At 34.9% G+C, this 26,214-nt stretch overlaps 1 protein-coding gene across 11 annotated transcripts in view; it reads right to left on the bottom strand.

Annotated features, from left to right (window-relative positions):
- The window catches only part of RAPGEF2 (Rap guanine nucleotide exchange factor 2), a 258,238-nt gene that overhangs the window by 97,148 nt on the left and 134,876 nt on the right, over positions 1-26,214 (bottom strand). For 9 of the 11 annotated variants that reach the window (XM_037993381.2, XM_037993390.2, XM_037993368.2 and 6 more), the window contains 3 exons: positions 22,137-22,212; positions 19,653-19,820; positions 17,271-17,288 (listed from right to left, as the gene is read on the bottom strand). In XM_037993381.2, coding sequence (XP_037849309.1) covers positions 17,271-17,288; positions 19,653-19,820; positions 22,137-22,212 — 262 coding nt within the window. The remainder of the gene's footprint in view (positions 1-17,270; positions 17,289-19,652; positions 19,821-22,136; positions 22,213-26,214) is intronic. The other 2 variants (XM_037993370.2, XM_037993393.2) reach the window with 1 other exon arrangement.

The following is a 26,214-nucleotide window of genomic DNA, read 5'->3' as shown; positions in this document are numbered from 1 at the left end:
GGCTGACTCAAAGGAAATGCTAGATGCTAACTAAACATCTAAGTGAATCTAAATACAGTCTTTAGAAACACAGGAATCTGTTGAGCTCATGTTCAGTATCAGAAAAACCTAAATGAGAGTTCAAGAAAGATCACCAAGATTTACTCCACAGATACGTTCCAAGAAAATGTTTTTTTAAAAAGTTTCTGATAGCAAACTGTTTATGTAGCATCTGATTTGTAATTGAAAAATTATGTGGCAACTATCTATAAGAAGTATAAGAAAATTATGTGGCAACTATCTGTAAGAAACATTCACATGGAGCATGTTAGAAGGGCAAGATTAAAAGATGACATGAGATGGAGACATGCAGAAAAACAAAGAAGCCTGTAAGTCCATGAGAAATTCCCACGTGGGGCTTTTAAAAATGCACTTACTTGAAAAATGGGCAGACCTTAACAGCAGATTTAACAAAGCTTACTTCATTTCCTAGAATCTATCTTTTAAAAAGGCCAGACTTCACTTACAAACCTCTGCTCAAGGTTTCGGAGGTGGAGTCCTTCAACAGTGGTTGTGAATTGCTTCCATGCTTTTTCTAGGGGCGAGGCCCTAGAACAAGGCTCCCCACTTTAATATTTCACACAGCAACATGGCAAATGTAAAATATTATCTTTATTACTAATTTGACTGTAATATATTCCCTTGGGATTACTATGTTGCACGAGCACAATGATCTGTTAATTATCCCTCTGTTTTTATTTAAGGAAAACAGGAAATACTGCATCACAAACTGGGATTGTAAGTTAGATGAGGGCAACCTCACAACACTTATCTGATATTGTCAACGACAGACTGGGCTTTATCCCTAGTACTTGACACACAGTAGTTCGCAGAATGAATCATAAGTGATTCCACTTCAACTTCGAAACTAACCTGTTAAATATTATTCCACAATTTTTAAGATGGGGAACCAGACACAGGATGGGTGAGTAATCATAAAAGATGTCTAATTTCTTTACTGACAAAATCTGGAGTTTTAAATAATTTGATAGGCAAAAAGAGTAGGCTAAAACCAGTAAATTTAAATTTAACGGGAATAAATATAAAGACCTACATGAATATTATCAAAATGTCACTTGTACAAGAAAAGGATAGGGGAGGGTCAGGCTTAAGGAACAATTCACAGGTGAGTGGGAGGTAGAAGGGGTTACCTATAAAACAGAGCAAGCCAAAAGCTCTCTCTGAGCCAATGTACGATCCCCAAAACCTTAATATAATCTCAGGTTACATGATCAGACCTATGATGTCCAGAGCAAGGAAGACAGAAAATTCTACTGTTATCTGCACTGCAGGGTATTATAGGACCTATGCAAACAACAGCAAGCAGTAACTGGTTTAGGAAAGCTACAAAAAGCTGGTAGTATTTCATACAGAAGAAGAGGATTAAAGGGTGGATCTTTATAAACATCTGAAACACAGTTATATAAAAATGGAATATTAATATTCACTTGTGTTGCTTTAAAAGAGACCTAGAAACATGAACTAAAATTGTGGAGAGACAGATTACAGCTAACCATAATAGTTTCTTAATAATTAGCCCTTTCCTATAATAAACAATAACTGTTAGGATTTACTAAGTTCAAGAGTTTATTAATAATTAACCTTTTTTGGCCGGGTGCAGTGGCTCATGTCTGTAATCCCAGCACTTGGGGAGGCCGAGGTGGGCGGATCATGAGGTCAGGAGATCGAGACCACCAGGCTAACACAGTGAAACCCCGTCTCTACTAAAAATACAAAAAAAATTAGCCAGGCATGGTGGTGGCACCTGTAGTCCCAGCTACTGGGGAAGCTGAGGCAGGAGAATAGTGTGAACCCGGGAGGGAGAGCCTGCAGTGAGCCAAGATCATGCCCCTGCACTCCAGCCTGGGCAACAGAGTGACTGGGTCTCCAAAAAAAAAAAAAAAAAATTAACCTTTTCCTGGCTGCAGGCACAGTGGCTCACGCCTGTAATCCCAGCACAAAAAATCAGCTAGGTGTGGTGGCGCATGCCTGTAATCCCAGCTACTTGAGAGGCTGAGGCAGGAGAATCACTTGAACCTGGGAGGTGGAGGTTGTGGTGAGCTGAGATCACCCCATTACACTCCAGCCTGGGCAACAAGAGTGAAACTCTGTCTCAAAAACTAATAATCATTAACCTTTTCCTATAATAAATGATAACTGTTAGGATTTACTAAGTTCTTACTTTGTACCAGGCGCTGGGACACAAGTTTGACACTCATTCTGTAAAGGAATACCTCTCAAATACCTGTGCTAATTGCAATTTAAAAATCTTAAAGGTAGAGGCTGAATGTTAGTGGTTATAGAAAAGAACTAAACTGCATTAAGTGGTTCAGCCAGAAAATTCTTACAATCCTTTCACACTCTTAAGGTAGTCTCATCTAACATGGCTGTTACCAAACATCAGCTGGTGGGAAAATGGGGTTAGTAGGGTGATATAATATAGAATCATAGAAAAAAAACCCACCACATTAATAGACACAGATCTGTTTTGGGATAAGACTTCCTTCATTCTAAGTAGCTCCTTCATTCCAAGATTTTTGTCTTTCTGTTTTGGCAGTGGGAGGGAGAATATTAAAATGCCCCCTACTTTAAAACAAAAAAAAATTTAGGCTGGGTGCAGGGGCTCACACATGTAATCCCAGCACTCTGGAAGGCTGAAGCGGGTGAATTGCTTGAGCTTAGGAGTTCAAGACTAGTGTGGACAACACGGCAAAACCCCATCTCTACAAAAAAATTAGTCATTGTGGTGCACACCTGTAGTCCCAGCTACTCGTGAGGAGAATCACTTGAGCCTGGGAGGTCAAGGCTGCAGTGACCCATGACTGCGCCACCACACTCTAGCCTGGGCGACTGAGTGAGACCCTGTCTCAAAAAATTAAAATAAATAAATAAATAATAATAAAAACAAACTATAGTGATAATTGGACGATAGTTAAACAGTTTTCTTCTTAATGTCCTTACTTAAAAATTAAAAGTTGCCAAACTTAGAAACGGATTAGAGAAAGATGATTTTAAACAATAATTTGAATTATTCAGATTATATATAACTAGATAGTAAGTTTTACAGAAGTTTTTAAAAAAAACTCTTTGATTTACTTGTATTTTTTCAATATTCTTAAATATTGCCAAAACACTTCCAACATTTTCTGGTACACAAGAAGCAATTTTGAGTGGTATTTTTTTCACCTCTAAAAACTATGAGTAATTTTAGACAACTGTAAGTTATTTCAGTCCATTAAAGAGTCACACCTACAAAAGATCTTTCAGCAAGATTTTGGCTTTCCTTAGTATAATATTAGTGGGCCTAACTTTTAAAATACACTAGTTACATGGTCATCCCTTTGTTACGAAATGGTGCTACTTACTAGTAAAAATGTATCCTACTGGAATGAAGCTAGAAAAGTTAAAAAGAAAAAAAGATAGCTGTGCTTCATTAATGAGAGATACATGGTCAGAAAAGGAAAAACACTTAACTTGTAATAAAAAGACTGATTCATCAACCAAAGTCCGTAACTGCTGTAAATATAGCTCAGTCATCATTTCTGGATATTGGGCATTGGACATTCTATGCCCCAGTCTCTTTCTTCAAAAGGCACTTAAATGGTATACTTCTAAAGTCGTTAAATTATTTGATATATATCTCCTTTGGGCCGTATTTTAAGTTTAAATAACATAAAAAGCAACATATGCTAAATTCATTTTTTAAAATGAGTAATTTCATAGATTGAGTGGGAAAGATCTATGTTTGGCTCTACGTCTAACATTTACTACCTGACTGACCATGAATATTGAACATGTTACTTAACCTCTTTGGCCAGTGCATGCTTATCTACTGACAGGGAAATACAGAACTGTGGGCTAGTTTCATTGACAAAACATATGAGTAAACATCTAGCAGACTGGTGTATCATAAACCTTCAGTAAGTGTCAATTTTATCCTCTCTAAAATATTCTAAAAAGTCAGCTGCATTCAAGCCTCGGCCAACCCATTAATTAATGTTGTACAGTTGTCTGGGACTAAGATCCTTGTGCTGATATCCCTGTATAGACCTGTTAAAGCAGGAAGATCTATAATGCCACTCCTAGAAATACTAAATAACGCTAATTTTGCAAGTTTGATCCAAAGATATCAATCAACACGATGTAACCACGGTATTGCTGAGACCTATATATTATCTGTTGTGTGAAGGACATACACGATGGCATAGTTACTATCTGCTTTCAAAGACCTATTGAGTCTTCAGAAATTTAATGTTTAAGAAATAAATTTTTATTTTTAAAAAATCTAGTGTCTGGAAATATCAAAATATGCAAGTTTTCAAAATGGTTCAACAGTCTTTCTAAAAGAAAGCGACAGTGATTATAAATGGACGCATTAACCAATGGAATTTACTACCAGAAATAGAATTGTGCCTGCCCTTTTGTTGTCATCAAATACATTCCAGACAGGAAAAACTTCCAAATAAACTCGCCTGGAAAATAAATAAATATAGAAGACCATCTCAATATAGAAAATATTTTAAACGACACAAAAATTTCTAAAATATTTTCTTGAAAAAAAAAAAGTCAGCCTACCAATACAGCCATGAGTTTAAGATAACAACATTCAATATTCCTTTTTATAAATAAATGAATAAACAAACAAAGCCCAAAACACACACTAATTTCTCCCTCTCCTTAGCAGCTCTAAAAAGGCATGGAGAGCATTTTACTATTCATATTTTAGTTATACTTTGAAATTATCAGTTACTACCATTTTGATACTTAAAAACCAAAGATAATACTAGAATATTTAATTGTAAATATCAGATCATCATTGTTAGAATTGCTAACAGCTGGCCAGATAGTTCATGTTCATGGAAGATTACATTACCTATGTGTGTCATAAAGTAGCATTTCACATTATTAATAAAGGAAGGCATTCACTCATTAATTCTACAACTGACCCCCAAGACTTTAAATGGGATAGGACAAGAAACAAGACATCAGGGATGAAAGAGCCCATATAGCCAAGACAATACTAAGCAAAAAGAACAAAGCTGGAGGCATCATGCTACCCGATTTCCAACTATACTACAAGTCTACAGTAAGCAAAACAGCATGGTACCGTTATAAAACCAGACACATAGACCAGTGAAACAGAATAGAGAACTCAGAAATAAGACTGCACATCTACAACCATCTGATCTTCAACAAACCTACATAAACAAGCAATGAGGAAAACATTCCCTATTTAATAAACGGTGCTGGGAGAACTAGCTAGCCACATGTAGAAAACTGAAATTGCTCCTTTCTTACACCTTTTACAAAAATTAACTCAAGATAGATGAAAGACTTAAATGTTGATATGATATGGCTCTGCATCCCCAACCAAATCTCATTTTATAGTTCCCATAATTCCCAAGTGTTGTGAGAGGGACTTGGTGGGAGGTGATTAAATCATGGGGCGGGTCTTTCCTGTGCTGTTCTCGTGATAGGGAATGGGTCTCATGAGATTTGATGGTTTTAAAAATGGGAGTTTCTCTGCACAAGCCCTCTCTTTGCCTGCTGCCATCCACATAAGATATGACTTGCTCCTCCCTGCCTTCCGCTATGATTGTGAGGCTTCCCTAGCCACATGGAACTGTGAGTCCAATTAAATATCTTTCTTTTGTAAATTGCCCAGTGTCAGGTATGTCTTTATCAGCAGTGTGAAACTGACTAACACAAATGTAAAACCCAAAACTATTAACAATCCTAGAAGAAAATCTAGACAATGACATTCAGGACATAGGCATGAGCAAAGACTTCACACACACACACACTCGTACACACAAACACCCAAAGCATTGCAACAAAAGCAAAAACTGACAAATGGGATCTAATTAAACTAAAAGGCCTCTGCACAGCAAAAGAAACTATCATCAGAGTGAATAGACAACCTACAGAATGGGAGGAAATTTTTACAATCTATCCACCTGACAAAGGTCTAATATCCAGAGTCTACAAGAAACAAAAAACATTTACAAGAAAAAACCAGACAACTCTATTAAAAAGTGGGCAAAGGACACGAACAGACACTTCTCAAAAGACACTCATGCAGCCAACAAAAATGAAAAAAACTCAAACATCACTGATCATTAGAGATATTCAAATCAAAACCACAAGATACCATCTCACACCGATCAGGATGGCTGTTATTAAAAAGTCAAGAAACAACAGATGCTGGCGAAGTTGCAAAGAAAAAGAAACACTTTTACATTGTTGGTGGGAGTATAAATTAGTTCAATAATTGTAGAAGACAGTGTGGCGATTCCTCAAAGACCTAGAGGCAGAAATACCATTTGACCCAGCAATCCCATTACCGGGTATATACCCAAAGGAACAGAAATCATCTTATTATAAAGATACACACACACATGTTCATTGCAGCACTACTCACAACAGCAAAAACATGGAATCAACCCAAATACCCATCAATGATAGACTGGATAAAGAAAATGTGATACATACACACCATGGAATACTCTGCAGCCATAAAAAGGAACAAGATCATGTCCTTTGCAGAGACATGGATGGAGCTGGAAGCCATTATCCTCAGCAAACTAACAAAGGAACAGAAAACCAAATACTGCATTTTCTCACTTTTAAGTGGCAGCACAGGGACGGGAACAACAGACACTGTGGCCTGGGGGGCCATAGCAGGGGAGAACATCAGTATACATAAAGCTAATACATGGGCTTAATACCTAGGTGATGGGTTGATACGTGTGGCAAACCACCATGTTACACATTTACCTATGTAACAAACCTGTATATCCTGCACATGTATCCTGGAACTTTAAATAAAATTAAACTAAAAAAAGAAATCAGAGATGAACTTCAGAAATCATGTTTGGTCAGTTCAACAATGTGTTAGACATAAACAAAATATACTGACCATCTATGAAATGCTTACTAAAAGACTGTCTTAGAGCAAATGTATGAAAAACCTGTTTTCTGGATGGTTTATGTTTTATAGGAAGTAAATATTTTTTCCAAGACAGAAAGCAAACTTAAAATCTGTTCGACCAAAATTTAAAAGTATGTATCACTAAACTCAGTGAACTTTTAAGATTAAAAACAAAACTAACAATATATTAATAATCCAATCAACTACTACAAAACATGGTATTTACAATAAAAGTAAAAACACAGTATGGAAGAAAATGAGACTACTGAAAAAAATACCCAGAAACAATGCATGAACCTATGGTGACCCCTTATCACACAGAATATTCATCTGGCCATTTCAGTTTTCACCAAGCGAGACCCACCATTTCAGATTTGAGGAGTTGAGACAACATTTCCAGTGCCTTTCCAAAGGCAGCTCTATTCCCTCAGACAATTATTTTGCTTTATAGTAGCTGATTACTGAAAGAATTCTGAATGTCAGAGCACAGTCATGAGTTGCCAGTCACACTTTGTGATAACAAGGGAAACTGGCCACTTACGTCTTAATATAAGAACAAGGAGATAGAAAAAGAATGAAGGCAGCACAAAGGCACCAGTAAAACAAACAAACAAACAAACACTATATATTCAAAATACAGCAAAAGAGAGAGAAGAATTCTAGAAATAAAGTAGGGGGAGCTTTGAGAAGAAAGAAGTTTTAAAAACGGTCACACATCTTGACGACAGAATGACGGGGAATACATTCCGAGAAAGGCGTCACTGGGCAATTTTGTTTGTCTTTGTACAAACATCATGGGAGTGTACTTACACAAACCTAGATGATGTTGCCTACTACACACCTAGCTAGGCTCTATGGGACAGCCTATTCCTCCTAGGTGACAAACCTGTACAGCACGTCACTGTACTGAATCCTGTATGCAACTGCAATACAATGGTAAGTATTTCCATATGTAAAATACCTAAACACAGAAAAGCTACAGTAAAAATACTGTACTATAATCTAGGACCACTGTTGTGTATGTGGTCCTTCATTGACAAAAACATCATTATGCAGCATATGACTATTTAAAGAGTCATGCTGGTGGGACATGGTGGCTCATGCCTGTGATCCCAGCACTTTGGGAGGCCAAGGCGGGCAGATCACCTGGGGTCAGGAGTTCGAGACCAGCCTGGCCAACATGGTGAAACCCTGTCTCTACTAAAAATTAGACAGGCATAGTGGCACACGCCTGTAGTTCCAGCTACTTGGGACGCAGAGGTGGGAATATCACTTGAACCCAGAAGGTGGGGGTTGCAGTGAGTGGAGATTGTGCCACCGTACTCCCGCCTGGGTGACAGAGTGAGACTCTGTCTCAAAGCGGGGGGGGGGGGGGGGGGGGGGCAGTCATGCTGTATTAGGTACAGATTTTGGACTTGTCAGCTTCCACAATAGCATATGCCAATTCCTTAACGTCTCCTTCCCTTAACACTCCACTGGTTCTGTTTATTTGCAGAACTCTATTATACTATGCAAATAAAATCTGAAGAACCAGTGAATCAAAGCTATAAGAGACTAGTTTACAAAGTATGGTCTCAGGACCCCTGAGGATCCCCAAGGCTCTTAAGGAGTTCATAAAGTCAAACTATGTTTTCATTCTGACACTAAAATGTTATTTGCTTTTTTCACTGTGCTGATGTGCAAAAGCAAAAATGGGTAAAACCTGACTGATGTCTTAGCATATATCAGGACACTGGTATCACTACTAATGTGTAACTACTGTCATTACCAATATGGTCCTCATATTCTTTACCACCACTCACAGTGGCAAAAAAAGAAAATGCAGTATTACTTTAAAGTGTCCTTGATAAAGCAGTAATAATTAATTGCATTAAATCTCCACCCATTAGTATACATCCTTTTAATATTCTGTATGATGAAGTGAGAAGTCTGCATAAAGCACTTTTGTTACAATGTACAATGGTTGTCTCAAGGAAAAGATGTGCAATTATTTGAGTCGTGAGTGAACTGGCCCCTTTTTTCACAGAAAAACATTTTCATTTGAAAGAACAAATAATAAAAAAAAAAACTACGGTTATTCGGACTTGGGTATCTGGCAGGTGTTTTCTAAAAATGAACAAAATGAGCTTGTCATTTGAAGAAAAATAGCTTATAGTACTTTGCTAATGATAAAATTTGAAGTTTCAACTAAAAGAATTTTGAAAAACATATCTAACACAGTTTGACAGCTTCTTAATAATTAAGGCACTTTCTTTATGAGATCTGTGGTGATGTTAACAAATGTGACTTTTCTTTATATTGTATAATGTGCCAAAATTCAGAAGACTGTTTAACCTAGTGACCAATGCATGATGTTACAAAAGTATGCATAAGTAAAAAGATCCTTTCATGTGCAAGTAAGACCAATGGGTTTTAATAAAAGAGAATAAGGCAAGTTACACTAACATGGTTTTAAATTCTTCATTGCTATTGATCTTTAAGAAACCACTACTGGTCAAATTTTGGTGCAGTCTTTCAAAGAACATCCACAACTATTTTTGAAAGCTGTTAAAATACTCTTTCCTCTTCCAACTACCTATGCATGTGAGGTCAGATTTTCTTCTTATACTTTACATACTTCAACCAGAGCAGCATTATCACAACAGATTGAATACAGATATGAGAATCCAACTGTCTATTAGACCAATATTAAACGTATTTGCTAAAGTATAAAACACTATCATTCTCCTTAAAAATTTTTGTTTTATAAAATATTTCCCCTTAGAAACCCTCATGTAATGGGCTTATTACTATTTTTAAATTAATCAATGGATACATATTCAAAATTCTGTTTCATTTCTGATGTGGTAAATAGTAATAGAGAGAAACAAAAACTCATTAGAGCCAAAAAATTTTTTTAGAAGTTTAAAGGAGTCCAGAGGTTAAACTGTTTGAAAACTGCTGCAACAAGAAAACAATCAGCCTCTCTTAGCTGATGTGAAAGAATGCAGAGTTATCAACTGTCCTTAGATTTCCTGTTTACACCCACTTCAGAGCAGAACCCTCTGACTGACAACTTAATCTGCTTGCAGAATAGCTGGCTACTCTTTTAGTCTAACCAAAGTTAATACTTAAAGACAGGCAAAAGTTTATACTAAAGAGTAATTTTTAAACTGAGCTGTTAAGTGCTCCTCAAAAATGCCCATTGTAAAGGACATCAAGAATATCAATGATGCTCAAGTATTCTCTATATCCCAGTTGGTTAGGGACATGCTTATTTCATAAATTAACAAATGGCAAAATGATCCTTTTCTAAAAACTTTCCTAAGTGTTCCAAAAGTCGTGATGATTCAAACATTTTTTAAAGGTTCAGTTTAAATTTTTGTATAAAGAAATACAGGGCCAGGCGCCTATAATCCCAATACTTTGGGAGGCCAAGGCAGGCAGATCTCTTGAGCTCAGGAGCTCAACCCAGCCTGGTCAACATGGCGAAACCCTGTCTCTACAAAAAAAAAAAAAAAAAAAAAAAGACATAAATGAGCCGAGTGTGCTGGCTCACGCCTGTAGTATTCTCAACTATCAGGAAGGCTGAGGTGGGAGGATCTTTTAAGCTTGAAAAGCAGAGGTTGCAGTGAGCCGAGATCACGCCACTGCACTCCAGCTTGGGTGACAGAGCAAGAGACCCTGTCTCCAAAAAAAAAAAAAAAAAAAGAAGTGTGCTAATAATCGGTGAAAGGGAAATGTCACGACTTGTTTTGAGGTTTTAACTTTATTTTCTAACACCCTCAAATGCCTTCTGTACTGTATCGAAACCATAGATGACAGGTTACCATTGCTATTCTCATAGATATCTGAGTAAAAATCAAAACAGCCTGAGTATTTTCTTTTTCATCCTCAAATATTTCCCTTTGTAATTACTCCACTATTTATCTAAATCAGCAATTCATATTACAGGTTTGGTCCACTCTACTGCCATACCATTTCTCACCTAGGTCAGCTATTCCAAATGTCATGTTACATCCAACTACCACCTGTCTTTCACTTAATTATTATTATTTTTACTTTTCCATAGGTTATTGGGGTACAGGTGGTATCTGGTTATATGAGTAAGTTCTTTAGCGGTGATTCGTGAGACCCTGGTGCACCCATCTCTACAGCAGTATACACTGCACCATATATGTTGTCTTCTGTCTTCCACTTGAAAGGAAGATTTAAGGGGATGGGGGAGGATATCTGATCATTTACTGAGTCCAAAAGAAATTGCTATAACACAATTATTTAGTAATGTTTTACAAATAGATTCTACAATTACTTTTTCCAAAAATATCTTTAAAGGTATTTTTTAGCCTATGTGTAATTTTATTTTACTTTTTTGCCTTGATATTTTCCAATATGAGTAATTTTAATTTTCACAAAGGATGCTAGGCAGTACATCTGTGAAATGGATATGCTCAGTCAGTCCAAAGTTCACTACTAATATACTTAACCCTACTGAGCTGTATCATAAAAATGTTAAGATGGTAACATTAATGGTATGTGGGTTTCTTTAACCAAAAAAGAAAAACAATTAACTTACGTATTTTAAACAGGTGAATTTTATGGCACGTGAATTATATCTCAAAGAAGCTGTTATTGGACAAAAGAAGTGGAGGTTTGTCCCTGAGCAGTTAAAAAAAAAAAGTTTGCTGTTAAAATAGTATTGATAATACTGACTAAATGACTAAATTTTTCAGAGAAAATAAGGGGGAAATTTTATACAGATAAATACGTATAGCATTATTCTTTTTTAATTATCTTAATACAAATAATTAAAATATTTTATTTCACAAGTGATTTAAAACCTAACATCTATATATTCCATAAAATGCTAGAGTTTTGTCCAGAGGTCAATAATATCTTCCAGCTAACAGAGTGGCATTTCAGGCTAATAATGTTTTAACACTGCATTCAAAACCAAAAGATAGTATTTCCAATCACCTGATATTTCAAACAGTGAAAACAGACAACTTACAACAGATAACTGAAAAAAGATCAATTCAGCACTGGCAGGAAATAGGTCTGAATATCAAAGTAGATTTTTCAAAAAAAAAAAAAAAAAAAAAAAAAAAACAGAGACTTTTTAAATCAGCATGTAGCTCTGCAAAATCTCATGACAAAAAAAAAAAAATCACATGGTAAGAAATGAAACAGTCGAAGATGAAAAGCATCTTCACTGTTGCAATTAAAAGCTAAATTTTAGCCAAGTATATTTAAAACATGTACAAGCACAGACAGCCACCAGTATTCACAAGGAGAGGCAAGACAAAGTGACAGTGATCTTTTTGACAAATAAATCGCTTGAAATATTGCATGACTTGCTACACAACACCCTTATTACTTTCAATTTCCAAGTGCAACCAAAAGATGGGTCCAATTATGACATCAATACAAGCTTTCTTTCAAAATGGAATGAAAGAACAGTAAATCCCAGTGGACACCGGAGTTCTGTAGCAGAGATGATGTAATATATAAAAATAGACATCCTTCAACAGAAGCTGAAACTTGGGTAAACAGCACACTGCATACCATTCTCAACTGCCTTGCATGAATTTACAATGCATGCTGTTAATAGCATGAGAAATCATTTTATTTTCTAAACTATTTCCTGATTTACATTTCAATTTCTGTACATACGCTATAGTGCACTTTCCCAATCCATATGAATTAAATCAACATAAATACCTGATTATAACTGCAAGAAAGAGAATTAGTGCCCCCAAAGCAAGGAGGTTGAGACCACTACAGCAGCTTTAACATGCTGCATTTGGCCAGAAATTGCAGCACACAACACAGTATTGTTACATCCACCTATTGTACAGAGACTTTTCCACAGGGAGCTTTCTGTAGGATGTTAAAATGCAACATAATCTAGGGTACAGAGGAACTAGTAAATCTGCTGATAATGGGTGTGAAAAGCAAAGGATACTTTTGACACCACTCTCCAAAGACTCTTCTGATGAAAATATAAAGCATCAGGCATCCAAATAATAAATTTTAGTAAAATTTGTGGGGGTTTTTATTTGTATGTATATCACTCTCTAACACTCTCTCCACATCCTCTTTTCCATTCTTTATTACCTAATTCAGTTTTCACATTTCTATTTAGCTTTCCTGGATTAAAGAGTAATCTGCTTGAAACTAATCTACCTCAAACTCTCACTCACGTATTTATATTCATATACAGTATGGTCATTAAACACTATTGGAATAGAAAGTACTGCCCATAAAGCAAATCATCAGAAATTAATGAATTAGAGCTAAAGTTTTACTTTGAAACATAAATTATTTCTACTTTCTTCCCCCCGAATACCACCTAAATCCCTCACCTTTCATTCTTACTCCAGTTGCCATGTTCTAGCCACCACTTCCATTTCCATTACTTAACCAGGTCCTGTGGTCTCACCTGACCATCCCTATCCCCAAAATCTATTCCATCTCAAAGCCAGAGTAGTTTATTTAAATGTAAATCTCAGTATGTCACACCTCTGTTTCAGTCTCTTTGTTCTTCCTTACAGTCATGAAAAAGTTCAACTTTCAACATGGCTTTCAAAAACCCTATGACCACTCAACCTCTAAGTCTTTGAGCAAGTAAGATTCTTTCTGTACAAAACATCTTTCTTTGAGCCAAGACATTAAGGTGGTTCATGAAATCATCCCTGACTCCTGTAGGGGCCTTGGGTGTGTACCATTTATTTATCTGTATTCCCTGTGAGACTATAAGGGCAAAGGGAGCGCAGATTCTCCTGTGTTGCAGACTTTTATATCTCTAGAGCCTGGGACAGACCTGAAGCATGGTGGGCACTCAATGAATATGTGTTAAATGACCAAAAATATATAAATGAAAATATTGAGCTTTTCTCTCTATGATACAAGAAATAAAATATACAAATTTCCTGAAACTCCATCCCATTATAATTCACAGAGACACTGATAATAATATTGAAGACAAGTCTTCAGGTCCAATTAAGCAAACAAATGCTTGATAAATTTGTTTTAAAAGGACAAAAAATGTTAAGAGAACTAAGAAATTTCCTCTGTATTTGCATAATTTCAGATATATGTACATAAACAGATTTTTAAATATCATCATATAAATTATAGCCAGGTGTGATATCATATAAACTGAAGGTAAAATCTGAAGTCCTTAAATATTCTAGGAAATTTACTAGTTATACAAGTCATTGACACATTACCCAAAACATATCCTCTTATTTTAAGTAGCAAATACTGAGTCACACCTAATAAATAATAAATGACAAGGCAAATACATGACATGAGTAAAAATATTGCCTACTTCTTATTTAAGAGCATAACTCAAGTCAAAAAGCCTAAATGTCAAATAAATGTGCACGATCACGGAAACTAATGCTGTAATGTTTTCATTTGTTTCAATAGCTAAATGATTTTTGAAACGAACCAAAACTACCAAGGAGTCTTTAACTGAAGGAGAAATCAACTTAACTCTATCTCAAAAGAAATAGTGACTTCAGAGATATTTAAGATATATTCTAGGAATGGTTATATCTTATATACCCATTGTAAGAAACAGAATTTGTCTTATATTATTATACATATTATATATTAATATGTATAATATATAAATACTATATAGTTTTAAATAATATATATTTAAAACTAATAACCTTAGTTTTAAAATGAGACTGCTTTTCATAAGCCTCATATATGAATCAATCTTATTACCTTGCTGCCACACTTTAAAAATATTGTATTATCACTGACTACAACAAAAATTATTTCCATAAAGTTTAATATTATATGGCATTCAACTTACATTATATTAATTTAATCTTATGTAATATTTTCCATTACTTTTGCACATTCTGTCTAAGAACATTAAGCCTCATCTACTGGAAAATTCAGTGTACCTTTATGAAACAGTACTCGGGAGTGTATTTTCACATTGTAGAAAAGGACTACTAATAAAATGTGTGGGAGATACGCTTTTACACAACCAATGAGTTTTCATCATTTTAAAATTTTTGCACTGACTGAAACTTTACAAATATGTTTTATTTACACTGTGTTCAAATTCTCCTGATTCAGATTTGTATAAAGTGGAGCCGTATTTCTGGGTAAGCAGGAGTGGGAGTGTGAGGTCAACCAGAACTTTAAAGCATGGAGAGCATTTTAATATTGCCACCAGCCTAGGAAGGATGGAAATTATGCAATGTCAGTTGGGACACATAACCTTTACAGTTGGACAAGTTTTCTTCAATCTTTAGTCTAATATTTCTCTGTACAGTTTTCCTCTTTCCAAACTGGAAAAATGGAAGAGCTGCGTTTTTTCCTTATTAAAATCAGGGGAGGGATAGAAGATGATGGAAGAGGAATGTGCCAGCTTCCCACGTCGCTCCAATAAGGTAAAAGTTAAAATGGTCCTTCCTCTCCTCTCCATTTTTAATATGGAATTCAGATTTTCCTACCCACACAAACTTCTAGAATAAATTACTGATCAATACAGAGAAAGCTTGAAACCATGGGTAAAACAAACATAGCTTTTCTTCTCCTGCCCTATTCTGAACCCGGAGACAAGGTAAACTTTACCATCCAAAGTCCCCAGATAGTCTCTTTAGTGATGGACCCCAAATCTTCCAGCCTCTGCCAGGAACCTTATTACCTGCCTCTATAACTACTCACTCTAAGACTGAAAATTCATGCTAAATCTTATTTTTTAGCAATTTTAAATACAGCCTCAATCTCTACTCATCAAAATGTAAGAAAATGCTAATGAAAGCCATCTCCAATCTTCCTTTCTCACTGCATTTTAAAATGCTATTCTCTCCGCAAACTTCATACACTTGCCTTGAAAAATGTCCTGAAAACACACTACATGGACTATGAGTATTCACGTTTTTGAAGAAAATAATTATAATCCATTTTAAACTATTGTAACACATCTAATTTTAAAAAGTGTACATTAAAGTATACATCATAACTCAGTGCATATTTTAAATTCAATTCCAAGTTCTAAGTAGGAATTAGACTGGTAATCTATGCTAAAAAAAAAGAGGAAGATCAATTACATATTGATTTACCTTTTAAAATATTATGTTATATGTTAAGTGTACTCTTTTCAGAGAGAAGCTGAAAACACTGATGTACATAAAACTGTGTACAATTTAAAAATTATTTTATTTAACTTAAAATTTTTAAATTATATAAAAATGTTTTAGATTTATCACATCATTTAAAAATTAGTAGTGTTTCCAAAAACCAATACAGCAATCATGACACCTGTGGCATTCTAACACGTACTCTCTTGTATAGAACATAAAGGAACTGTCTTACTTTAATTTGGAAACTTATACATAAAATTCATACTTTTAGGCAAAGTTACTCTAACAGCCAAAGATATATAGATGATAGATTTCCCCAAAATGAATAAATTATTCATGATCTTTTCCCTGTACAATGATAAAACACAAGCACAAAATGCTACTAGTTACTTAACCAATTAGTTTTCAGGAATAAATCAGTTTTTCTTCCTTGACTCAAAATTCCCTGATAACCCCAAATGTAATCTAGATTTTCAAAGAACTCACACTGAAAATCATAGATTTTAGTACTTAGTACAGTACTTAGTCATGTACTTTAGTACTTAGTATAGTACTTAGTCATGTACTAGCATGAAAGAAGTGACCAAGGAGATTATTACAGACCTCAATTAAAATGTAGAATGAAATAAAAGCAAGAAACCTTGTTAAAAATAAAGTGCAAATAAGAAAACACAAAGAGATTTTAAACTTTGTTTTCTTTCTAACTAAGCTTTTTAAAAAAAATCTGACTGAAATTTTACCAGTAGCCTCCCAAAATGTTCTCCCATTGGGATTCCTGAACTTTAAAGTTTTCATCTATAGTATTTAAAATGTAAATTTCTAATGAATTTCCCATAAGCTTTCACATAAAAAGGAAAAAAAATCCTTTATGTCTGCCTGCGTTTCTCTCTTCATTTTTTTATTTGCAAAGCAGATTAGTGAAGAATAGTGTTCCATTCATTTTTTTAAGTGCTCCATTCATTTTTAAAAATAAGTAGCTTGCACTTGAATTCTTTCTTCAACATGGACAATCCATCCCCAGGTCTGCATAGATCAAGCAGCCTATTCTACCACCCAAACCACTGATAATTTCAAAGTAAATTAGGGCAAAATACAGAAGGACAAGACCAAGCACAACATACCAATATTATAAATTCATTAGTAACAGTGCAAATTCACACATAAACTTAGGTTAGTGTCAGGAGACCACACACAAATTACAATACCTGAGATTTAGTGCATTCCTTTGAGCCAAAATGAAATGAGTGCCATAAAGGAGGAAAGGAAAAGATGAACATTATCAGACATGCTATATTACATCTGCCAAAATGAAGATAATGTTAAAATTAAGTTAAGAATGATCATACAGAATCAGCTATATGTATAATGCTTCCCATGTTCTTTAGCCATGCACTTGAAATGCACTTGCAATCACTTTAAATCACCTGTGAAGTTGATCATGCAATTCCTTTAAATAAACTTTTCACCCTCAGTCCTTCCCTATTAGTCAATTTCCTTCAAAGAGAACTATTTCTGTTAAAAATAAGTAAATATGATGTAGGGGTAATAAAGAATAATTTCTATTTAATTCTTTTTACTATGTGGTATCATATATACAAAACAAAATTTTGCAATCTTCCTACATTAAAATTATGTATTTATGTAAAATAAATATAATTACGTCATTTTTACACCCCAAAAAGGATGCAATCCTTATGACCATGTTGTTGCAAATCTTAACTCATTTAGTAAAACTAATGCCACATGTCACACATTAATAAACCAGTATAAGATCCATTAGTAATCAAGCCAAATTTTTCACCCTAGTATTGAATTTTCCCTAAAAGTATCTGCTGGCTAGGTAAGACATTCTTAAAAATCCACTAAAAAAAAAAAAAAAAAAAAATCTTGTAACAATAAAAGAAATATATTTTTTAAAACAAATAATGAAACGGGAGCAGTGTAAGGAAACTGAAAGAAGTTTTCCATAAAAGAGGAATCACGGTGGGGGGTGGGGGTGACAGTTATCAAATGGCCCACCCAACTAAAGTGTGACAAATACGACTATAAGAACAAACAAACCAACTTTAGCACTACATTTTAAATAATCCATACTCCCACTGACTATTTTAGTTTGAAAACTAAACTGGAAAAACAATTCCAAAGCAGAAAAAAATTAGCAATATTAATGCTAGGCTAAAATATTATCTGTGTTGTACTATTAATATGTGTAACTATTTTTAATACATATTTCCTTCTTCCATAATGCTACATCAACCCCAAAAACATTACCTTCTTTTATGGACAATGGTAACAAAAAACCTTTCATGGTTTTTTTAATACTAAGTCTCTCCAATAGACAAAGATGTCTTTGTGATGAGCAAAAAGCAGTCCTTTCCAAATGAGCTCAATGCAATGATTCAACTATGAAATTCATGTTAAACTAAAATACTTCATGGGTAGCAAGAGGAGTAGTCAGATTGCTAGTGGTTAAAACCACATTAAATATTTAAATAAAAAGAGCTCTCTAAGAAATAGAATATATGAAGTGTGGGTATAAGATATATCACTTAAACTTATTAAAAGTTGAGTAAATAATTGTAAGTCTATATACATTTTCCCATGCATTTTGTATTTATACTTATTTGCAGGAAAAAAAACCGTAAACAACTGGGGAATGTAAAACAGTTGTTAATTATCTATTTTTATTTTTTACATTTTTATTTTAAAATTAATTATACATAAAATAACCACTCATTTAATGGTATTACATGCATAAACGATCTTTCACATTATTATGACCCATCCAGGAATCTAAGCTGCTTTGCTCTTGAAAAAACAAAGGAATAAGAAAAATAAGGCTTTAAAGTGACTTTATTGAGGTCTTAAACAAAGCACTCATTATCTGTGTCTTGGTTTCCTCAAACATAAAAAGCAGTTTATTTATCAATTTTTATGAAATAAATGACAATCAACTGGGTTATGTCTGCCTGCCTTTAAGAGGATCTTTGAACCTATTAGAAATATTTCAAGGCATCTTCACATTGAGATTTTAAAAAGCATTATTTCAAATTATTCTTACTTCATTGCATTAAAAAAATAAATCTCAGATATTCTCACAATGGTATAAAAAACTATGAAAAATAATGCAATTTTTACATATCTACTTTTAAATAGATAGCAGCCATTCGGGTTGGGAGTGAAGGGTGGAGTGCACAGGAGGGGGCTAAAATGTTAGATTAAGGTAAAACAACTTAAAATACTCCAATTACAATTATATGGGCTTATCACAAAGCTGATCTTCAGAGAACAACTTAAGAAATAAAGGAGCTAGCAAAGTCTGTGGACATCTTATTTCAATGTCTTTTAAAAACTAATCATATCATGTTTGCTTCCAGAAAAATCTACTATTTCTTTAATAAATATAAGTTTAAATAATATATAAATTTATTTTATATTAACATAACAAAAATAAATAAGTATATTTAATGTGTGTGTATATATATCATTGAAAAGATTTGTCAAAAATTGAAAATTTAAACATCTTTTCATAAAACCCCAACAAAAAAACTAGAAATAAATAAAATGATTACACTTGTATAACTTACCGTGTGATAGCCTCTAGGCAAAGGAGGTTTGCCCATGGGATAAGGATCCACAGTGTCAATAATTGTTTGTCTTTCACCCTTCTGGTTGATTTTTCTAAATCTCCTTCGAGACTGTCTATGGGAAGCTTGACGCTGAAAATATTCTTCATTTTCATCCATATAGTCCACCTGAAATAAAACCCCCCAAAATTTCATTTCTCCAAATGCAACATTTCCTATTAATATTAGATACAGAAAGAAACTTACAGATAACCCATATTCAATCATCTTGCAAAGGACATCTGTAGACAAACTATCTAGACAAACTTCAAGTGTCTCTGAACTTCTCTGGAACTAATTGGTTTTAAGTAACATTTCTTTTATGAGGAGGCATTTTCAGTTCCACTTAGGACAATATGGGTAACTCTTGAATTTCCTGTAGTTTCAAAGGGAAGGATATTTTCAGCAGTCTTTGTACTGATTTATTAGTGAAAGATCTCACAGGATACATTACCACACATTATGAAAGCAACTGCCACACTGTCTTAAGCAACGTGGAAAAAACGAAAACCAAAAAAAAACTGATGGAAATCTGTAAAAACCTCCAAATGACTCAAACACTGCTAACAGAATGGCTTCGGTAGGTTATGCAAGGGTTTCTCCTTCTACTTTCATTCCGTGACTTCAGTTTCTTTTTTTTATAAATAGTGTTGTTTAAAAGTAATTCCTCATTTAAAAACATTTTAGGCCAGGCACAGTTGCTCACGTCTGTAATCCCAGCACTTTGGGAGGCTGAGACGGGTGGATCATGAGGTCAGGAGTTCAAGATCAGCCTGGCCAACATGGTGAAACCCCATCTCTACTAAAGATACAAAAAATTAGCTGGGTGTGGTGGCACATGCCTGTAATTCCAGCTACTCGGGAGGCTTAGGCAGGAGAATTGCTTGAACTCAGGAGGTGGAAGTTACAGTGAGCTGAGATCACGCCATTGCACTCCAAATTGGGCAACAGGGCGAGACTCTGTCTCAAAAAAAAAAGAAAAAAAAAAAAAGAAAAAATTAGAAATGCTGATGAATGAACAGGGAATAAAAGTTACATTAGGTTATTCCTCATGTGACTGCCCATAATGGAGGCATGTTTAGGTTATGTAACTGTTCTCACACCAGCAAACCTAGTAGTTCATGTAGTATCAGCAAGTATAAAATACTCAATTTTAAAGACTAAAAATCCTTCAGAGAAAACTAAAAGTGGCATTAACAGAGGGCAAAATCTCAAGGAAATATCTTGACTATCTACTGTTGGAAAGTGCTCTATAGCTGCCCACATTCTTCCCAACCCTAAATCCTTACTCATAACTATGCTACTTTCTCACTTGAGTACATTTTGTAAAACTTTACCAAATATTTCAGTAAATTTTACAAAAAGTTTGCTAGCTTTGATGAGGAAGTTCTCATTTCTGACGGAATTCCTCTCCTACATCACAGGGAAAAACCCTACATCTTCTCTGAAAACAGACCTACAATTGTTTATCAAATACTTTACTAAATGTGAATAAAGTTTCCATCGTCATCTTTATTTGGTTATCATTTACTTTACAAGATCTTCCTTCCCAGCTAGGATGCTGGATGGGGACAGTAAGAATATCTACTGAATGTCTAGACTGGGAAACTCCCCTTCCACCTCATCTTATTTCTGTGACTAATTTTTTTAAAGGGTACATATTATCCTATCTTAAAATCATTCTTATACAGTAAGAAAAAAGTATGACAGGTTTGGTTTTTAAGCTTCAAGGTTGCTAATATCTATTTTACTAATACGTTCCATGTATAATCTCTCTTTATAAATTTTTAAGTCACAAAATTCCACTAAAAAGAGAGAAAAGATGTCAACAGAGTGTTTAACCAGCATAATAGTCCCCAAATTTCCTTTTAATTACTTCAAAGAATTCAAGTGATTTTCTTGTGTTTTTAAAAATAGTGTTGTTTAAAAAATAATTCCTCATTTAAAACATCTTAGAAACTCTGATGAATGAATTAACAGTAAACAAAGTTCCATTTGGTTATTCCTCACAAACACTCACAGTGGAGGCATGTTTAGATTCCAAAATTGTTCTCACACCAGCAAACCTAGTGATTCATTTAAAGTAAGTCACTCAAACCAATCAAAACTTGGAGAGCTAAAATCCTGCAATCAAGAGATTCTCCCCAAATTTCAATTAAATGGCATTATTATAGACTGAATTACAAAGTACAAAAACCAAACACTTAGCTACTTGTACTTTTTAAAATTTTTTTGCATTTAATTGAATCCTGTAAATAATGAAATATTATGATTATGAACTCAAATTCATAATAAAAAGTTGTGAAATAAATATATCTAATGTTATAGAAAATATACAATATTTTCTATTCAACAAAAATCTAATATTATAAGTAGTTTGTAAAAATGCCTTTATTTCATGCAATTTTTCAGGAGAAAAATAGTCCTCACAAGTAATACTCTTACCACAATCATCTCAGAAGGCTCTAAAACAATGCATTCACAGCCACGCCTAAAACTTCCTGCAGAACGCTTGCCAAAACTAGAAAGAAAGAAAAAAAAATCAATGAGGACAACCTCAGAGATTTAAGTAATATGAATTGGGAACATAAGCCAAACTTCCAGATAAATAAAAATTAAAAACAATTACAAAATGTACACCTTGGAGAAAGTGAACTATCTTTAATAATTTCCACAGAATGACAAGAAAGCATGCAAATTCTTAAGTTTCAGTCATAGATTTTTCTGGAAAATTCTAACATAATATTTTCAAATTAATGATGTAAGAAAAGGAGAATTATTAGCATGGGTGAGTTTTCTGTTAGGTTATTTTAAATCATCCTCAGGTGAACTTTGAGAATATTCCAGTAGGGATGGGAAATGTCTCAGTGGCAAACTATAGAAATGTCCCAAAGAAGTATAAAATGCATGTACATGTAATTCTCTTCACAAATTGCTTAGGTTAAACTCTTTTTTCACCTAAAAAGTGTATTTATTTTCCTAAATTTTCAAATCAACTTATTCTAAATGTTTTAAGAAAAAGATACTCAACTTAAGACTTTATTTTTACGGTAAACTGATTTCAGTTGATGTACTACTGAAAGCTCATTCCTCCTGAGAACTCTGCATGAGTGAACACAGACATAGCACCTTTGCCTTATCTGTGGTGAATTCCCATGTTAACACCGGAGAAGATTTATTGTTTCTGACATAGGGATATGCAAACTAGAATCAAGAACAGAGAATTCCAGTGAAGCTCTCTTTGTTAATGTGACACCTCACTCATTCACAAAAGTATTTCTTTCCTCCCTTTTAACATGAACTTTTAAAAAATTATTATTATACTTTAAGTTCTAGGGTACATGTGCACAACGTGCAGGTTTGTTACATATGTATACATGTGCCACGTTGGTGTGTTGCACCCATTAACTTGTCATTTACATTAGGTATATCTCCTAATGCTATCCCTCCCTGCTCTCCCCACCCCACGATAGGCCCCGGTGTGTGATGCTCCCCTTCCTGTGTCCAAGTGATCTCATTGTTCAATTCCCACCTATGAGTGAGAACATGCGGTGTTTGGTTTTCTGTTCTTGCGATAGTTTGCTGAGAATGATGGTTTCCAGCTGCATCCATGTCCCTACAAAGGACACAAACTCATCCTTTTTTACGGCTGCATAGTATTCCAGGGTGTATATGTGCCATATTTTCTTAATCTAGTCTGTCACTGATGAACATTGGGGTTGATTCCAAGTCTTTGCTATTGTGAATAGTGCCGCAATATACATACATGTGCATGTGTCTTTATAGCAGCATGATCTATAACCCTTTGGGTATATACCCAGTAATGGAATGGCTGGGTCAAATGGTATTTCTAGTTCTAGATCCTTGAGAAATCGCCACACTGTTTTCCACAATGGTTGAACTAGTTTACAGTCCCACCAACAGTGTAAAAGTGTTCCTATTTCTCCACATCCTCTCCAGCACCTGCTTTTTGCTGACTTTTTAATGATCGCCATTCTAACTAGTGTGAGATGGTATCTCATTGTGGTTTTGATTTGCATTTCTCTGATGGCCAGTGATGATGAGCACTTTTTCATGTGTCTGCTGGCTGCATAAATGCCTTCTTTTGAGAAATGTCTGTTCATATCCTTTGCCCACTTTTTGATGGGGTTGTTTTTTTCTTGTAAATTTGTTTGAGTTCTTTGTAGATTCTGGATATTAGCCCTTTGTCAGGTGAGTAGATTGCAAAAATTTTCTCCCATTCTGTAGGTTTCCTGTTCACTCTGATGGTAGTTTCTTTTGCTGTGCAGAAGCTCTTTAGTTTAATTAGGTCCCATTTGTCAATTCTGGCTTTTGTTGCCATTGTTTTTGGTGTTTTAACCATGAAGTCCTCGCCCATGCCTATGTCCTGAATGGTATTGCCTAGGTTTTCTTCTTGGGTTTTTATGGTTTTAGGTCTAACATTTAAGTCTTTAATCCATCTTGAATTAATTTTTGTATGAGGTGTAAGGAAGGGATCCAGTTTCAGCTTTCTACATATGGCTAGCCAGTTTTCCCAGCACCAATTATTAAATAGGGAATCCTTTCCCCATTTCTTATTTTTGTCTGGTTTGTCAAAGATCAGATGGCTGTAGATGTGTGGTATTATTTCTGAGGGTTCTGTTCTGTTCCATTGGTCTATATCTCTGTTTTGGTACCAGTACCATGCTGTTTTGGTTACTGCAGACTTGTAGTATAGTTTGAAGTCAGGTAGCGTGATGCCTCCAGCTTTGTTCTTTTGACTTAGGATTGTCTTGGCAATGTGGGCTCTTTTTTGGTTCCATATGAACTTTAAAACAGTTTTTTCCAATTCTGTGAAGAAAGTCATTGGTAGCTTGATGGGGATGGCATTGAATCTATAAAATACCTTGGGCAGTATGGCCAGTTTCACGATGTTGATTCTTCCTATTCATGATCATGGAATGTTCTTCCATTTGTTTGTGTCCCCTTTTATTTCATTGAGCAATGGTTTGTAGATCTCCTTGAAGAGGTCCTTCACATCTCTTGTAAGTTGGATTTTTAGGTATTTTATTCTCTTTGAAGCTATTGTGAATGGGAGTTCACTCATGATTTGGTTCTCTGTTTGTCTGTTATCGGTGTACAAGAATGCTTGTGATTTTTGCACATTGATTTTGTATCCTGAGACTTTGCTGAAGTTGCTTATTAGCTTAAGGAGATTTGGGGCTGAGATGATGGGGTTTTCTAAATATACAATCATGTCATCTGCAATCAGGGACAATTTGACTTCCTCTTTTCCTAATTGAATACCCTTTCTTTCTCCTGCCTGACTGCTCTGGCCAGAATTTCCAACACTATGTTGAACAGGAGTGGTGAGAGAGGGCATCCCTGTCTTGTGCCAGTTTTCAAAGGGAAGGCTGCCAGTTTTTGCCCATTCAGGACTTAACTTTTTTTTTTTTTTTTTAAAGAGACAGGGTCTCACTCCATCACCCAAGCCACAGTACAGCGGCACAATCACAGCTCACTGCAGTCTTGAACTCCTGGACTCAAGCAACCCTCCTACCTTACCTCAGACTCCCAAGTACCTGGGACTACAGGTGCATACCACCATATATGCCTTTTTTTTTTAATTTTTTTTTATATTTGTAGAGACAAAGTCTAGCTATGTTGCCCAGGTTGGTCTTGAACTTAGGGCCACAATCAATTTTCCCTCCTCCGCCTCCCAAAATTCTGGGATTACAGGTGTGAGCTACCACCACTGGCCTAATATTAAAATTTTTGTCAATCATATTTAATAAACTTATCTTTAAGAAAAAATGCTTTAAAATTCTACCAAAAAACTATTTCACTGAACAATTTTTTCCAAGTTAATTAGGCACTGTGACGGACTCCTATGGAAATTCTTGTTCCATTTATAATCCTCTTTATATCATAGTAATACACAAGTTTCAAGTATTAGGAGCCAAGTCATGTAAGAGGAAGAAAATAGAAAAGCCAATATTGTCATTCTATCATCTGCAATCTCTAGCAAACTATCTTCACCACATCATACAATAAATTTTATTTGTTTACAGGTTTTATTAGGTTAGACTAGGCCATCACTTAAGTCCTTTTCCTTAATAATAATTATTTGATTGTTAAAGATAATTAAGTCCTTTTCCAAAATCATTTCTGGCCAGACGCGATGGCTCATGCTTGTAATCCCAGCATTTTGGAAGCCTGAGGAGGGATGATCACTTGAGCCCAGGAGTTCGAGACTAGCTTGGGCAACACAGTGAAATCCTGTCTCTACTAAAAATACAAAAATTAGCCAGGCATGGTGGTGTGAGCCTTAGTCCCTGCTACTCAGGAAGTTGAGATGGGAGGATCACTTCAGCATGGGAGGCAGAGGTTGCAGTGAGCCAAGAATGTGCCACTGCACTCTAGCCTGGGCAACAGAGTAGCCTGGGCAACCTGCCTTGAAAAGAAGAAAAAGTTTCCATGAAAATCAAAACCAGCATCATGTTTAACATATTTGAACAAAAATTTTTAATGTTCATATTTACAG

Source organism: Chlorocebus sabaeus, chromosome 7, assembly GCF_047675955.1.
Source record: "Chlorocebus sabaeus isolate Y175 chromosome 7, mChlSab1.0.hap1, whole genome shotgun sequence".
Taxonomy (NCBI): Eukaryota; Metazoa; Chordata; class Mammalia; order Primates; family Cercopithecidae; genus Chlorocebus; species Chlorocebus sabaeus.
The sequence above is the reverse complement of the archived record's forward strand: the minus strand, read 5'-3'. Positions and strand labels throughout refer to the sequence as shown.